Source organism: Pleurodeles waltl, chromosome 6, assembly GCF_031143425.1.
Source record: "Pleurodeles waltl isolate 20211129_DDA chromosome 6, aPleWal1.hap1.20221129, whole genome shotgun sequence".
In the NCBI taxonomy this organism is placed as follows: Eukaryota; Metazoa; Chordata; class Amphibia; order Caudata; family Salamandridae; genus Pleurodeles; species Pleurodeles waltl.
The window spans coordinates 518223583-518241392 of record NC_090445.1 but is presented as its reverse complement, the minus strand read 5'-3'; the positions used below and the strand labels follow the sequence as shown (position 1 = coordinate 518241392).

Here is a 17810-nt window from a genome sequence, read left to right as displayed (position 1 = left end):
CACTACTCTCTCTTGATGACTGGTTTGGTCTCTTTCACCCATGTTTCTTCAAAGTGATTTAGAACAAAACATTGACATACGAAGATCTTTCTGTATTGCATAAATTTATAGGCAATTGTGGAATCGAAAAAAGGGGCAATTCTAAACTCCACTATACTTGAAAGTTTTTGACTTTTAAATACAGTTCATGTTTTGATTATATATATATATTCTATCTATGCATTGGTGTAATCTTCTGCTACCATTTCATGTCTTTCACAGCTCTCCATTATTTGTTCCATATGTGACCATAACCTATTGTTTTGCTTCTTCAAATAGGTAATTCCCTTCTCCTGTGTCTCATGGTTATGTGAAGATACCCCATGATCCTCACCCTCCTGGTTGCATCTGGATTCCGGCTGTGTCATCTTCCTTTTGTGGTTGCACCACCCCCAACCATTTGTCTTGCCACCTGTATGTTACTTGCCTCCCATTGTGTCACCGCCAAACTTTTTTGCTTTTACCATCCACTTCTTGCTGTACCTTCTTGCTGGCTTTAGTACTCTGAGCACTCTACCACTGCTAACCAGTACTAAAGTACATGTGCTTCTCTGAACATAGTAACATTGGTGTATCCACAATTGGCGTAATTAATTTACATATAAGTCGCTTGTAAAGTGGTATACCATATACCTAGGGCCTGTAAGTTAAATGCTACTAGGGACGCGCTCACAACAAACCGGGGACTCGGAGTCCCAGGAGGCCCCAGGCCAGGGGTGGCACCAGCATCACGAGGAGGCACAGGAGAGAGTGCTTATAAGTGCATTGGGTCTCCCGCAGCGTGGGACGCACTCACCACAAATCAGGAACTCGAAGTACCAGGAGGCTCCAGGCCAGGGGACGGCACCAGCATCATGAGGAGACGCAGGGGAGAGTGCTCATAAGCACATCCGTGCCCGTCAGTAGCCGTGAGAAGCCAGGCTGGGCCACCTCTATTGGTTTTAAGGTAGGGTCTGCGCATTTTTTCATTTTGATTACATTAATTGTTTTTGAAAGACATGACACCTTCAACATAGACTAGAAGATGGGGAAGCGTAAAGCCCAAGGAAGCTCTGTGGTGTATTCCCAAATCACACACAACCTCTAACAGATCCTCTAACTGCGTCACCAATTAAATCAATACTTTAATCGAAGAAGTGGAGTCCATGTTGAAAGAGAGGCGAGTTTCAAAGAGGTCAAAACGCGGTTGTCTCTCATCTTTCTTCAAGCCAGACCGTAAAATAAGGGGCCAACAGTTTGCAACACAGATGCCCCCACAACACTGCCAGCACAAGTGGAACAAGACCAAGCCAACTTGGAGGTCAGGTGATCTAGCCCTCTAAAAAAACAGATGTGAGTGCTCTAAACAGAAGTATAGTTCTGCATGGAGTACCTTGCTCAGATCTTTTTCCATGTTGGGGGACCTTGACCACTCTCCCAGAATAGGCTATTTAGAGCAAATTTAGAAAAACCTAACCAACAGGCAATAGGTGACAATTTCCAAAAAGAAGTGGTTAACCTTATCATTGGATTGAAAAAAGAAGTAAAAGAACTCAAACAAATGATGACAGAGGTATTCATCCTACTATGACCAACAGCAAAGGAAAGGGATAAGAAGAGTCCCTCTGGAAAAAAATCAGACAAAAATCTTGTCCACCCCCACAGAGCGGAAAAATGTATCGGGTGTAGGCCCCATCAAGGCAACCGATAGGGCAAACAGAAACAGCAGCTCCCCTTCACAGTATCGTTTTTGTGTGGAGGTGGCACATAATGCCATCGCTGGGCAGCTTCCTGTCAAAAAATACAATATTGGTTACCCAATTTACATGTGCACCCGGGAGGATAGCTTTTCATTAAGAAACAAAGTTATCCACTGAATAAGATATGTAAGACAATGCAGTTCCATTATACATTCAGATATTATTTCTGCTGAGCGCTATACAGGAGAGACAGAGTATTGGGACATCATTGAGCTAACAATATCTAGCCCTGATTTAGTAAAAGGTCGGATATCAATGGAGGCCCTTAATCCACTATGCAATGGCTCAAATATTGTCTTAAAAAGCTTTGGCCCAAAAGATGCATTCCAGTTAAGGGAGCACCTGCCATTCCAGATAAGGGGGCACCTACATTGGGAACTGAGGAGCAAGTACCATCTACAAGGGCTTACTCCTTGGGCACTGCCATGAGGAGGGAGCGCACGAGCCCGGTCAAGAAACAGAGATCCCTGAGAAAAATGCAAGAAGAAGACCTCTCAGACATTGATTGACTGTGGGAAGTTGCAGCCCTCCTGAACACTAACCCACTGCCTGAGGGGGGCAATGGGATCACAAGGGCCCCCTGAATTGAATATTTTGAGGGGACATGAACAAGATGGGAGCTCCAACATGACAGATAACAAGATTGAGTGCCAAGGACTTATGTAATATACACATATGACCGGGCCCCTCTTGTCGAGACGGGGCCATTCACCTGAAAAGCAGGATGTCTGCACGGGCAATGGTATGCCCCCGACCTCCTGGAACACCTCTCGGCACTTTCTGGTGGACACAGAAACCCCGGCAGGTGTCCCAAAATTAAAGGAGGAGTGGAAGAGAAAGAGACAAAACACTGCCACGTCTTGCCGGTCCAGCCAGGCACCTTGTATCTTCAGGGGAGCAGGTTGTTGTTGACAGAGTGATAATAGAGTTAGTGCACTCAACTTCCTTGAAACTGAATCTCTCTTTCTGATATGGGTACGGGAGCGGTAGAAGAACACCGGGATGCTCTAGCATTTTTCTTGGATAATAATAACTGTTGGCACAATTACTAACGCTGCATTACCAAAAACCCAAACTGAGTACCATAACAATAAGTACTGCGACACTAGTGCTGGCTTCACAGAGATTCACTGTTGCACACTACAATTAGAACTGTGGTTGCACTTATCATGTACAAGAAAGACAAACAAGGGCATTAATTATCTCATGTATAACTTTCCTGCATGCATAGCATTAAACTAAAAGGAACAAAAACAATCCAAGAAATACAAATGTCCACTCTGGGTTTAAACAGTTAGGGTGGCACAGTTTGGTTTGCTTTCACTGTTTGTGTGAAAAACCCTTCAAAAGCAAATTCTTCAAACCTGAAACACAGGCATGAACGACACAATTTAAATTCAAGAGTTATGCTGTCAGAGAAAGGAAAGTCACGTAAATGCTCTTTTAAAATTGCACTGTCACTTTTTGTTATGTAGAATGTTCAGAAATGCATTTGTCTCTTCAAGATTAGCACTCTGCCAAAATATGAGGTCTGAAACACATTAGCAGATCTAGGAAAGCGCTGCGCTCAAAGAACAAACTCCCTGGAGAATACTAGTCACTTAGCTGCAGTCTTTTCCGGAGTGCTGGAGGAATGCCTGGTGTCAGCTGGTACAGGAAAGAAAAAATAATTGCCTCAAAAGTCCTGAATACAAGGATGACAGCAGGGGCTGGACTGCCAAATCAGATGCTGAGATTAGGAAGCAAAACAAAGCCAAGCAGGGAGGCATGCTTCACTCTGCTATTTATAGCCAATCAGGAAAGCAGTTGAGTTTCCACATGTAGATTAGTTCCACACCCAATTAGAAGCACATGTCTACACCACACCCAATTAGAAGCACATGTCTACAGCTGCTCACATTAGCAAACAAGCATTGGTAAAACAAGCATTGATAAAACCAATTGTGTAACACAGCACATTATGTTTACTTAGAAACATGAAGGTTTAACCAAGAACAGAGATATGATTTAACCCTAATCCCTGGGGATGCTGACAGATAACGCAGGAGGCACCTTGGGGATTCCAGACACCTCTCACCCTGCATCAATCACCTGGAATGTAGCCGGCAACAAGATTGATGATGCAGAGTAGGGTTTGTTTATAGATAGATTTAGTGTATGTTTGTTCAAGGAAACTTGGTCTACTTCAAATGTGCACAGACAGGGGTATATCTACTTTTGTAATGAGGCAAGCCCCTATCCTGCAGGGAGAGCAGGAGTGGGCCTCATTACGTGGATGACAAATTCCCAGGTGGGCCCAATGAAGGAACTTCATGTCCACTCAGCTGTCATACTTAGGTTAAAACAGGGACCCCTGTTTGTGTTTGTAAACCTCTATAATAGGCCAGGGTCTCCTAGTCAAACCACAAAACTATTAGTTCTCTAAGTGCTTTTGTGGCAGAGTCACTACCTTCACACTTTGTTATCATAGGTTGAGATTTTGATGTGCTCTTAGAACCAGACTTCCTTTTTTCAGAGCTACCGCAGGTAGAGGATGCTATATGGGGAATCTCACCCTTTTCAACGATGAGGAAGCAGCCCAAGTCTAGTATTAGGGCAATGGAGGTCCTAGACCTAATGTTGACATTCAGCATACGGCAAGGTAATGGGCACTTCCCCTCAGAGAGCCCAGCCAATCCTACCTTTTTTAGAGGGAGCCATAGCAGCCTCATCAATTATTTGCTTATAGGAGTAAGGATCTGGGAGGAGATTAAAGATCTTAGGGTGGGAGTGCAATGTATCAGAGATCATTCCCGTATTATGGTAGAGTGGGAGAGGTGGTTCTATAGCAATGGGGACAATCATCCAGAGCAAGAGCCATGCCTCCTCTAGTGGTGACAAGTAACCAACGTACCTTCAAATGGGATACTTTTAGGAACTCAGGGACTCAAGTGTCTAGAATGTATGACCTAGTTTTCAGCCAATTGCCAGCCCTTACATCTAACCCCTATGACCCAAAGCATATCATGGCAAAACATGCTGAGCTGTTTGCTGTCCTGAAAGCACTATTTGTTAGAGATGCCAAAGGAAGCAGACAGTCGGCGCTTCACTCCAAAGAGACTCTTGGCACTAAAATGAGAAGGTAAAACTTTAGCTGAACTTACCTGAAATAGTATTCGTCCTGCGCTCCATCGTGATCTGCTTCACTTTGTGACTGTGACCCAATGCAGCGTGACCAAATAGTCGCAGTTGACACTTTTGACTTCTAAACACTATTTTATAGTGTTAGAAAATTAGTTATTGGTAAGAGCAGGTAAGTACCTCCACTTAGCAATAGGCCACTAACCTCTACTTGGGTCCAGTTAGGCCTCAATAAATTAAACCCAGCTCGACCCTTGGTAGCTTGGCAACGAGCAACAAGGCTTAACTTGAGAGACAAATGTATAAAGCATTTAAAAACCGCAAAGCAGTAAATAAGTAAAACACAAAACACAATAAAAATCCAACACCCATTTATAAAACTAGATTGTATTTGTATCTTTAAAATGACACCAAAATAAATTAAAATTAGATAAGGGGAACCGGAGATATGAATTTTTAAAGAATTAATAATTTTTTGTGCTTAGAAACAAATTGCACCAATCTGGCCATCTGGCCGCACCTTGAACAGGGCAAAGTCAAAATTTGAGGCCAACCTCAATGGAGCCCTGCTCAGCTATAGCTTGTGGGAGGCCTCGGTCAAAAGTTTACCTTAGGATTTAGTCGTTTTTCTGGAGATTTTCTTCAGCAGGACCAAGTTGTCAGTCCAATCCGACCTCCTGGAACTCTTCCTCGGATACACGTCGCGGGAGCCCATGTGGAGATGTTTACCTTTGGATTCAGTCGTTTTTTCGAGAGGAAAATCCTTCGACCGGGGCAAACCTGAATCTTGATTCGACATCCCTGGAGCCCTCTTCAGATACACTGCCTGGGAGGTCACGGTCAACTTCATAAGTTCGGACGTGGTCACTTTTTTGAAAATTTTCTACACAGGGACTAACCTGCAAGTCAAGCCGGGCCACAGTTGTGGCAAGCTGGCTAGAGTTGCTCCGGCAGGTCGTTCCATTTATGGAGCTTTTTTTGCAAAAAGGGAGTCCCGCCTTGAACCAGTTGAAACCAGGCAAAGTCCTTCTTGTGGTGGAGCCCAAGTGTGCAGCTGCTGCAGTCCTCCAGAGTGCAGTGTCCCGGTGCAGGTCAGGGGTCCAGTAGGGCAGTCCTTCTTCTCCTGTAGTTCTTCCTGGTAGGGGTCTGAGTTGTGGGTACAGGTCTGCAAGTTTTATCCTTGCTCATGGGTGAAAAACAGGGGGGCCCTGGTTCTCCAATCAGGTGCAGGGTCCTTCCCCCTGTGATGACCACTTCCTGGGAAGTGTGGCAAAAATTAATCCCAGGGAGCAACATTCCTCAAAAATCCATCATGGCTGAAAGTGATTTTTGGAGGTTACATCTGGCCGAGCCCACCCACTGGTGTGGCTAATAATCTTAAACACACCCTTCTCCTACCCTCTCCTAATCTAATCAGAGGGGCACCTAATTGTCTGGGTTTGCAGGATGTGAGGGAGGTGTTGAGTTGCTCCACATGTCCTTTCCTGCCTTTGAAGACCAGTTTGGCAGGACTTCCCCTTTCCTGCTTCCCCATCTGCTAAGGTAAGATCTCCTCCCCCAGACACTTCTCTTTGTGTTGAGCCAGGCTACTTCACACCTCATCAAGGCAGCCTGGCCAGAGGCTGGCCAATCAGAGCAAACCAGCAAAACACTGCAGAGCTGAGATTGGCAACTTTTCAGTTAAAGTTTTAAACTATTTACCGAAAAAAGTTATATTAACTCCAACAATTGTAAGTTGTGGGATTTATTATAACAATTAATTTGATACCAAACGTAAGGTATCTGACACTTAAGGGGACTTGATAAATTAAAATAAAGTCTCCCCAGTCGACTCTATGGAGGCCATTCACTACAATGAGGGAAAAACACATTTGGCTGTTTTACCTCACCAGGGCTTATAAAACTATTTTTATAAGTTCCCTGCTTATAGTTGCATGGTACCCAGCCCTAGGGGCACATAGGGCACACCATATGGGCGACTTTTATCTAAAGGTAGTTTAAGACTTTGGAACTACTTTTAATTCCAAAGTCTAATTTGCATGTAACTTTAATTTAAAAGCAGCCAGAAAGGTAGGCTTGCCTTTACAATGACAATGGGCACCTCAGCACTGCACCTATGGGTGCACTACCTATGCTAGGGTCCCTAAGCCTACATGCCCTACCATATACTAGGGACTTATAGGTAGGTTGACTTAGCCAATTATAATTAGCCTAATTTGCATAGTGATTTTACACAGAGCACAGGCCCTGGGACTGGTTAGCTGTACCGAGGGCACCATTAGAGTCAGGATACAGTTTCTGCTTTTGCCTGACTTTCTGGTTATAAACCTAATTCTGATAAATGTGAGATTCTCACTCTTAGTAAATTGTGCTTTAAATGCACCTTTGTATCATCAGCCTTTCTTTGGAATCCAGTAAAAATTAAATATCCAGGTCTCTGTTTTACTAACTCCTTAAAGGATACAGCATCCCTTAATTGTACTACTCGCCCTACTATTTTATCCAACCTCATGTCTTGATTGAATCCACTGTTTCTCTCATGGAGTGGAAGATTAGATTCTATCAAAACATATACCTATATAATTATTTTCTACCTTTCTGCAATTATCATTAAAATTCTGTCTTCATTCATAAAAAGTCAAATGCTACCTTAATTACTTTTTATGGATAATAAAAATTGTTTATGTTGCTCACAATGTAATAAAAACCAAGGGGGTTAATCATCCTAATTTTCAATCTTATCATGCTGCTTTGTTTGTGACGCATTTGGCTTGTACTAAGAAAATCAATAAACAAATAATTCTCCCTTATCAGCAGATATAGAGTGATTCTTTATTCAACCCTTTTACTTTTCAGAATTCTTAACATTCACTCAGTGTCCCTGTTCCAAGTCACTGCCTACCTTCAGAAATGATTGTAGACCTTTACATCTGATATGTATCTCTACTTCTTCTGTCAATGATCAATTTCTTCACTCCTCAATTTAATAAATAAACATATTAAAATCAGCAATAGAGCTACTGTTTGGAAACCATGGTGAGCTAAGGGTTTATTATGGGTGCATCAAATAGTTCAAAATCACATTTTCAGATTTTTTTCTCAATCACATTGGAAACTCCCTTATTCTTATCAAACATATTTCATTCTTCTAAACACCAAATCTATCATTTCTACTTTCCAATTATTGCTGTCAACCTACCCTACAGCATCCTGTATCTATAGTAATCTCACTTCTCTCTCTGATGTTAGACAGAAAACAAAATTGTAATTGCAATGGGAAACAGAGTTATATTTCTCTTTGCCCTCTTCTTTGTGGAATAAAATATGGCTCAAGAACTTTAAACTTCCTGTGGTGGTAACACAACTCAAACTCAGTTTTTCATTTATAACCAATTTATTATCCAGTTACTTTGCACAGATTTAATCCTAACATCCCGCAATCCTGCTGGTCTTCGAACATCTCTTCCTCATATATGAAACATGTATTGTTCAAATGCTCCCCCACCTATCAATTCTGGTTAAAAGTTTGGACACAAATCAATTCTATATTTTATACACACATATCTTTCACATCTACTAATTTGTTTTTTATGAACCATACTGAATAATTGGAAAAGGTGTGCTAACAACGTGTAAATTGTAGATCTACCAATTGCAGTTGCATTTAAACAAATAGCAAACAATTTGAAAATGTTCTTTATATATATCTTTTCAAGAATGGTGGTACTATATTTGTTTATTGGTTCTGATTAGGAGTTGTGTGGCTGAACCGCCACAACTCCAATATGGCGAGGATGAGGTGGCCGTCAACTTGATGGCCTCAGCCCAATCGTATTATGTTTCCACTGAGCTGATCAGCAGAAACATAGTATATTGACATTTCTGTCGGTCAGCCCAGTGGAAACAGTGTGGCAGCATTGGCCTCAGCTCTATCAGGGATTCGAGGCCAATGCCACTGTACACAGCACCCTTCGAATGTGTACTATCTGCCATAGCAGACAGTGTACATTCCAAGGGTGCTGTCAGGGGGGCCCCTGCACTACCCACAACATGGTCATGGTTGGTGAAGGAGCCCCCTGTGGTCCCCAACACTGCCTTTCCTCCAGACATTTCATGGCAGGGTCCCGCCATGGAAAGTCTGATGGAAAGCAAGGTCATGATCACCATAATGGTGACAAACTCAGCACTGCTGTGGCTGACCATGACTTTGACGACCGTCAACCCATCAGAATACCTGATCCTGACGAAGGCGGCAGTCCAGCTGCCAGGATCGTAATCTGGAGGTTGGACGGCAAGGATTGCATTGGTCCAACCACCACCACAAGTTTGGCTTTCCAAGGACTGCCAAACTCGTTATGAGGCCCATAGTTATAGGTTAGACAGAACATATGCTAACCCAGTATCTCTTGATATGAAAAGAGACATTCTTTGTTCACCAATAGCAATTTTCTTAGATTCCTGTGCTTTAAATACTAACCAATTTTGAACTGAAAAAGCATCTAATCCACGTTGACCTCCCTACTCATTTAACAGATTTGTGTACCAATGTTTTATCTGCTTTCATTATTTCTTTAACAAATTTGCTTTACAGTGTTGTGATTTTGACATTTCTTGTAAGCTCTTTTCTTCAATATATAAGATGCTCTTTGTTTCTACTTTCCTTAGTTTTTTTCTCTCTTTTCATTCTTACATTTAATGTATATATAAGCATTTTATTAGAATATTTATAGATATCTTAATATACTTATTGCACTGTGTTGTTTCACTATATTGTAACATGATATTATTGTTTACTTTTTCTTTCAGTAAACTTTATCTTTGAATTAATTTTTTTTTAAAGTTGATCGAAACAACTAACACCTTCTTTCTCGGGGGTCTTCATCTCTGCTGTATTGACTACAAATCTGCAGAAGCCTCTCATAATAAACATGCACCAGCTCCTTCAGCTCTTGTTTAGTTCTCATGATTTTTGCCCGATGCACTTCATTCTCTGGCATCTTATTTTTCAACTAGTCAATCACTGCTCTATACTTGTCAGCAATTATTTCAGTTGGAGCATTATTTGTTGTGACTCTAGCCGGTTTCTCAGTTAGCCAAGCAAAAGCAACCTTACACTCAGTCCATATATCACTAGGAGAACAAATCTGAAATAACGTGGCGAAATAGTCCAAACCATTTTCAGAATTGACACCAATATATGAACCTTCTTGTACCATTTGTCAGGTTCCTCTCTCAGCTTTGAAAAATTAGTCATAAATACATAATGATAATCTCTAGTCCAAGGTGCATGCAGATAATTCCATCCATGCATTTGCCTCAGAGGACATTCTGACACTGTATTTGGTTCTCAATCACTAACAATCACATTTGCTTTCCTTTACTGTCTCTGTAGCTTTCTTTTAGTAATAACTTTAATTTTCCACTTTCTCTGTACTTCTTTAAATCTTCCCAGTCTTTCATTTTCTCTACTAAGTCCTTAATGTGAGCTGGTAAAATCCCCAAACCCAATTCTTTCATTACCTCTTTAGTTAAATCTGGTTTATAATATCTCTTCACATTCCTCGTTCTGCTTGTAGCCACCTCATATTCTTCACTTAATTCTTCAAGTTTAGCATGTGCTTCATTCACACCCCTTGCTGCTTCTCTGATTAAATATCTAATTTCATCAAGATTATAATACAACAATCAAATTAAATATACTGTTTTCTGTAAAATGTCTTCATATTCAAACCTTACAAGTCCAATATTAATTTCCCTCTTTTCAAGACACAGCATATAATGGAGTAGACATGTCATTAGAAACTGGAGTTGAGGCAGGTATCTTATGTCCACTATTACTTGGCAAATTTATCAATGAGTTTTTAGGTGGGGTACTCGCTGACTACTGCAAGCACTGTCAGTCCTTGCGTCTTCACACTGGTACCCTCTACTGCTGCACCCATATCAGGTACAGCGTAGACATGCACCTGTCTCTTAATGCTAAAAGTATCTAGCTATGGTCTAGACTTCAAGAGATCATTAAAAAAGTTATCCTCCTCATCTGAATTCCGTTTTTGACTCTGCTTCTTTCCCTCTCCCTCGTCAACCTTCTTTTTGTATGCTGTTTCGTTAACTGTCATAGGGAAAACTTACTGTCCTTATATCATATCCACCTTTCAACATAACCCTTAAACCACTTTTTCATTCTCTGCCTCTCCTTCTCTGTGGCCATCTGATCCCATTTGTGTAGTGTTTTAAATTGTGTGGGTCTAGGTAATTAATTTATCTCATTCATTGTCTACCTTAGAAAATCTAACGTATGAATGTTAAAGGTGCCCTTTAAATGAAATTGCAAGTACTTGTGACCGGAGAAGCATTCATGTTAGTCACAAACAGAGGTGCATGCATAAACCCCAATAATCATCAACATTTCATTTGCAGGTGACCCCTCTGTAGGTATCTTTTATCCCTCCATAGCAGGTACTCTAGTGACTTTAGGGTTTCTCAAAACACTGGCCATTATTCTCACTCACAATAATCCAAAAGCCTTACAAAACGAGAGCGCAAGCAAAAACCAATGCCAGCACGGCTATTCCAAAACTAAGCAAATTACAGCCCAACTTTGACAACAACCAACCAATGACAGTACAACTCTGTCATGATGTCTTAGCAGCGCAATAGCAATTTCTTGCTCAATTAACCAATTACATTGCATCTTCACCATGTATGGAAAATTATTGCACAACCTTTCCCAATGTTTACACACAAATAAACAAAATACATCTTGTCTGTTCAACCTAAATAGGGGGAATCACCAAACTAGTATGAAATAAATCTCCCAAACAATAGAAATGAGACTAATACCTCAGCAGTACTTGTCAATCTCAATTCACACTAAAGCAGACTCTCCTCCAGTGGTAAACCACCTCTGGCTAATGCACCTACTCCTGTGCACCAAGGATCAAGTATCATTAACCTAGATAGAAATGAAGACCCTGGAAAGGAAACTCTTTAGTTAGGAAAAATCCCTATCATAGCACCTCTTAAAACACACTGGCCCTCATTACAACCCTGGCGGTCAAAGACTGCCAGGGCTGTTTTGGCGATTGCACCGGCAACAGGCTGGCAATACTGCCTATTTCGACCGCGGTTTTAATCCGCCAGGGCAGCGCTGCTTGCAGAGCTGCCCAGGGGATTACGAGTCCCCCTACCGCCAGCCTTTTCCTGGTGGTTTGAACCGCCAAGAAAAGGATGGCGGTATGGGGAGTCGTGGGGCCCCTGGGGGCCCCTGCACTGCCCATGCCATTGGCATGGGCAGTGCAGGGGCCCCCTGACAGGGCCCCGTGCAGCTTTTCACTGTCTGCTATGCAGACAGTGAAAAGTGTGATGGGTGCAACTGTACCCGTCGCACGGCCGCAGCACCACCGGCTCCATTTGGAGCCGGCTCCTGTGTTACGGCCGAGATCCCCGCTGGGCCGGCGGGCAGAAACTAGGTTTCCGCCCGCTTGCCCAGCTGGGATCTCCAAATGGCTGCGGCCGCCCGGCGGTCCGATCTTTGCAGGCGGCTTCAGCCGCTTGCCAAGGTCGTAATGAGGGCCACTGTCTTTTTGCAGAGAAGTCCAACAATAATATCTCGAGATCTTGAATTTCCACAAATCCAATTACAAAATCAACCAATAATAAATCCAAAACTTCTTTGACACAAATACCAAAGAAGGCAAATAAAAATAACTGTGATGAAACTACCAATTGAGCTAGGCATCAACATTGCATAACTAAACACTTCACATGCAGTATAATACTCTACACATAACACAGGCCATACATCAACATATCAGAGCTCTCTCAATTACAAGAATCATTCTGTCCTATGTATACTAACAATCTTGTTTGGTCAGGAACAGAACTGAAAATCCAGAACTCTGAAAATAATTCATCAGGAGAATTCCCTAAGGACAATCCTCTAGAAAAATCAGTTGTGGATTTAAGATTGCAGACAGATCCAGACTGGGGACAAAGCAAAAAGGAAATTACTGAAGCTAAAAGGAGGTTCTCCTATCCTGCAACCTCCATCTGCTACCAAAACATTGTGGGTGTGGAGAACACCACAATTGTTTGCCTAAAAATATTACCTCAACAACATGCCCATAGGTGGATCAATCAGAGACAGTGTTGAACTTCAATTTCAGGAGGCAATGTGTCCCCAAAATAAGCCACCTTACAGCATAATAAAGTACAGTTAATTAAGGACAAACTCAATAACTAGGAAAGCATTAACATATGCAAAATCATGATAGTGTGAGCAAAATATTTACATTTTTAGCAAATCAGAGCACAGTTCTATTTCTATTAAACGTCATATTGCCTTACCATTCAAACACTCTCCCACTACATGAATATTGATTCTGCACTCTCTATGCTAATGTAATCGGGGGACAGCAGCACAAACTAGTTACAAGAACAACAGCAAATGATTGTAAATGACTGCAGTACAATGAGCTAGCAGAAGGTCCTTAAGAAATAGTAACATTGCTGGGTGCATGTTGGAAATAACCAAATATAACTTTGCTCAACTGTGTGTTTCACAGTGAACACGCTGAATAAGACATCCATTGTGAATGAGATGGTGTTGAAGCCTAACTGTGTCCTAGTTAGCAATATCCAGATAAAGGCACTTTGAGAAGTCCTAGCAAATTTGTTTCAAATACAGTAGCATCATGTCTGTGTCTACATTTAAATTTGACAGCAAATCTACTTGCACACATTATTAACGGTACACAAATATATAAAATGTACTAAAACTCAAACTTAGTTGTATCTTACCAGTCACAAGCGGACCTGCCCAAGCTGGTTTAGTCCAGTGGACTTACACACAAACATCAGGTCTCTAATCCACTTAAGCGTTTCCTAGTCTGAGCTAACCATATCCCTATCAGCACCTGAGGGCACTGAAGAAATGAGCAGCAAAGTAACATACACGGAGGAAAATACCTATCAGCAAAGTCAACACCCATCTCATTGGCAATCAATAGACCAGAGGCCACATACAAACATGTGAGTGAATGATGAGCAATATACCAATTGATAATGCACATCCAAGTGCACAACACTTATATAGCTTGTACGGGGATCAGATTATGATGTTGCATGGATTGAGCAAGGGTAGCTAAAAGAGAGTCTCCCCAGTTTAGGGTGCAGCTAACATGCTTTTAATCCACAACTACGGTTCAGCTTCCAACTATGTCACTAACATCAAGATCTGGACAGGGGAACAGTAGTGACACATGTTAAGCAGAGTGACACTTTACATCACCCTCAATGTCCAATAAAGTCAATAACACGGCTGGGTAGCAAATAAATTAAAATTATGTCAAGCTGTTTTATAAGTACGACACACAGGAAATGTACCTAGTCTGCCGAAAGTGATGTAGCCAGGAACAGGCTGAAACAGAGCTTATACATCTGTACCTTTGAACCACAGCATATCTTGTGGAATCTGACTTATTTTATTTGGATAATATATACCTGCAGAGAATGGAATGAAGGCATCATTCTTCTTTATTTTACCAGTTTCATCGAAGAAATGCATAGGGTTGAAATTTTCTGGATCTGTGAAGTGTGACGGATCATGAAGGACAGAAGCTAATACAGCCCAGACTTCTGTGCCCTAAAAAGAAAGAAAAATATATTGTTTTCACAACTTTGTATTAGCCGTATTTCAACAAATTGCAGTAAAGTATTGGGGATGGCTGTCTGGTCAATAACATTGGCTAATATAGGTTTAAAGGGACATAATTTTCTCATCTGTGCCGTTTGTATAATTTTTTATAAACCATCTTGTAATTTCAGCAAGAAGTATACTATATCCATTAAATCTATCATAATGTGCCTATAATTATTTGAATTTGATGACCAAGCTGTTTCTTTACGTTCTTGAGTGAATGAGTTAGACACACACACATACACTCACACACACCAACACTCTCACATGCACACTACATTATACAGTAGACTAAAGTAAATCTAACTGTGATTTTAGTTTTCTGAAGCACTCTTGCTAAAGTACCTAAACAAACTAAGCGGGGAGGTCCCCCTCGTGCATTGTCGCTCACATAGATGGTATCTGTCAGGCTTTGATAGGCTTTATCAACATTATCAAGACTGGTCGGATCCTCACAGTGTGTGTTAAACATGCCCACTCATCCACCTCCCAAGAAAATTAAGACCCCTAAATTTTTTACAATACCCATATGTGCCCATGACTCTGTACCCTTTATGTAAATACCATGCATCAGTCCGCAGCCCTTTACTTTGTAGAGGGTTTGGTTGCTTTAAGCTGTGTTTAAGCATTAAAAAAAACTCATACAATTGTATAAATACAACTGATCTTTCAAAATGCAAATAAATGTGACACAAGCATTGGCAATGCAAATACTGTCTAGCTTACAAACGTAAGAGTCCCTCAGTCACTGAAGAATTTCGGCTCTTAAAAAAAAATCAACATCCATTCGTCCACCCACTGACTTATTGTTGAATTCTCTTACTTACCAATACATAATGGAAGAGGTACTGTAAAGAGTCTATCATTGTTTTAAGTTTCCAACATAAATGCCACAACTAGAAACAGTGTGGAGGAATATCTAGGAGCTAAAAACAATGATCCACTTTGCGAAATACCACTCCAAGGTAACGTCTCAATAAACGTGAAGCGAAGCGGTGAGAGACATCAAATTTTATTAATATATTAGTGGCATATAAGTTAGCAAGTGGTGATGAATTAACCTACATTTAAAGACCTAACAGAGAAAATAACTAATAAAAAGTGCACATGTGAATGATGGCGAACCCTGTGGCCACCATTAGTATTACACACTATGTTTAACATGAGAGTTTTGCACTTATGTTAAATGAAGTACTAATGTGAATTAATATTGAAAGTCTTAAATGACTATGAATTAATCATACGTATAGTGAGTAAAATTAATTTTATTAATGTGTTACATGTGTGCAGAAAAATAGATTCATGTGTAAATTTGATCTAACATGTTATAAATAATGTTTGCAATTAAATATTTTGCTTTGTGTATTTGGTATGAATTGTAAGGTGTGCAATAGGTTTATTAAAGTATTAAATGTATTAATGTGCATTGAGGCTTCTTAGCTTGACTAGGCCTGAAAGATTAATTTTGCAGCAGTAATGGAAAATCACTTATTTATTGTGTCCCCTCTCTTTTCTTAGGTTGTTAATGTGATGTTTAATGTCCTATTGCATTGAAAGCAAGAAACATGTTTTAGAAATAATATTGTTGCATTATTTGTTCTAGCCGTCAAACAAGACAGGAAACGAGTAGTTCTCATGTGAAATGTATTAGCTTAGTTTATTGTGTGCCATGAGAAAGGATCTCAAATAACAAATAATTTGTGAATGTAATACTTTGTTAGGAAATGTGTGAAATCATACAGATGACAATGCACTTTTGCTGAGAAGTTTTGGAATAGTTGCAAATTTGATGGTGCCCTTTGCAGCCATTGGAAGCTGAATCTGAGGTCCGAAGTGCACCCACCTGAAGGACCAATGAATGTATTGTGCATACTTCTAATTAGTGAGAAACATTGGAACTAGTAAGTTTGTATGTGATGGTGCAGGTTTGAGTCAGTCCCAATGTCCTTAAGATCTTCAGCTGCTCTTTGCTTCTTCTGAATCCCTTTAATCCTTAGCTGTCTTCTGACTGATACAATCTTAGTTTAACTGCCATATTCTGTTATGCAGTTCAGTATTAAATCCCCAAATAATTCTGAACTGCTGATTGGTCCTATGTGCAGCTTGTGTTCTTCAATGTACTGATGCTGCTGAAAATTGATGCCGAAAGAAGGTGGCCATCCGGAATGATGAATCATCGCTGTATGCTGTCCCATGAGGAGAGGTATAACTAAATATGGTTTCTTGTTTCATTTTCAGTTAGGTACTTACACCAGCATATTTTTATAGTGAGTTGTCCTAGCTGATTTTTAAAAATGATTTTTGTCTTCACTTTTGCTTTTGCCTGTATGTGTTAGCCCATTCCCACGCATGCTAGTCCAAATTCATGTTAGTGATAGGAATGGCCCAGCTCTGAAATTTGAAATTGAATGTTAAACTGTATTTTGATGATCAGTTGATTTGAACTCTAACAATAATGTGCATATTGTGTTGTTGTTGAGCTTTATTATTCTTTCTGAGTGTATAACAGTATTAATGTGAAGTAGGTTAAATCTTTACAGACAGTTTCGGTCAGCCTATGGTTTTCATGTACGCTTATAATGTAGTTTTGCACATTATGTATGTGACATTGATTTTGGGATTATAATAAAGCTTTGAAACTTTATTCAGTTTGGAGTTTGATTTAGTGTTAAATTGTTCATGGTGTCTAGAACTGTTTATGGTATAATGCCATTGATTTGTGATTGAATGATTCTGATTACTACACTCATCACTGTGATGCTATTAATTGTGTTTGACCAATGACTTTGTGTATCACCACTGCACATATTAGTTGCTCAATGTTCACCAGTAGCACATTGTATGTTTTCTTCAGCTTAGCTGCCTATTGGCTTTAACATGGAGTTAGCCATTACATTCTGTATTCAGTTTAGCCACCTATTGGCTTTGACATGGCATTAGCCATTACATTTTGTATTCAGTTCAGCTGCCTATTGGCTTTAACATGATATTAGACATTACATTTTGTATTCAGTTTAGCTGCCTATTGGCTTTGACATGACATTAGACATTACATTTGGTATTTAGGTTAGCTGCCTATTGGGTTTAACGTGGGGTTAGACATTGCAGTTGAGATATCGCAGATGTCTGTTTTTTTCCAAGCTATGTTTTTCCACAAGATGGAGCAAGCTGTTTTCTTCACACCAGACCTTAGCTGATAAGAGCACGTAGAT

General features: G+C 40.5%; 1 protein-coding gene across 1 annotated transcript in view; it reads right to left on the bottom strand.

The window, feature by feature from the left end:
* Positions 1-17810, bottom strand: part of LOC138299949 (cytochrome P450 2A3-like) — a 391420-nt gene that overhangs the window by 30646 nt on the left and 342964 nt on the right. Inside the window, exon 8 of the mRNA XM_069238677.1 lies at positions 14403-14544. Coding sequence (XP_069094778.1) covers positions 14403-14544 — 142 coding nt within the window. The remainder of the gene's footprint in view (positions 1-14402; positions 14545-17810) is intronic.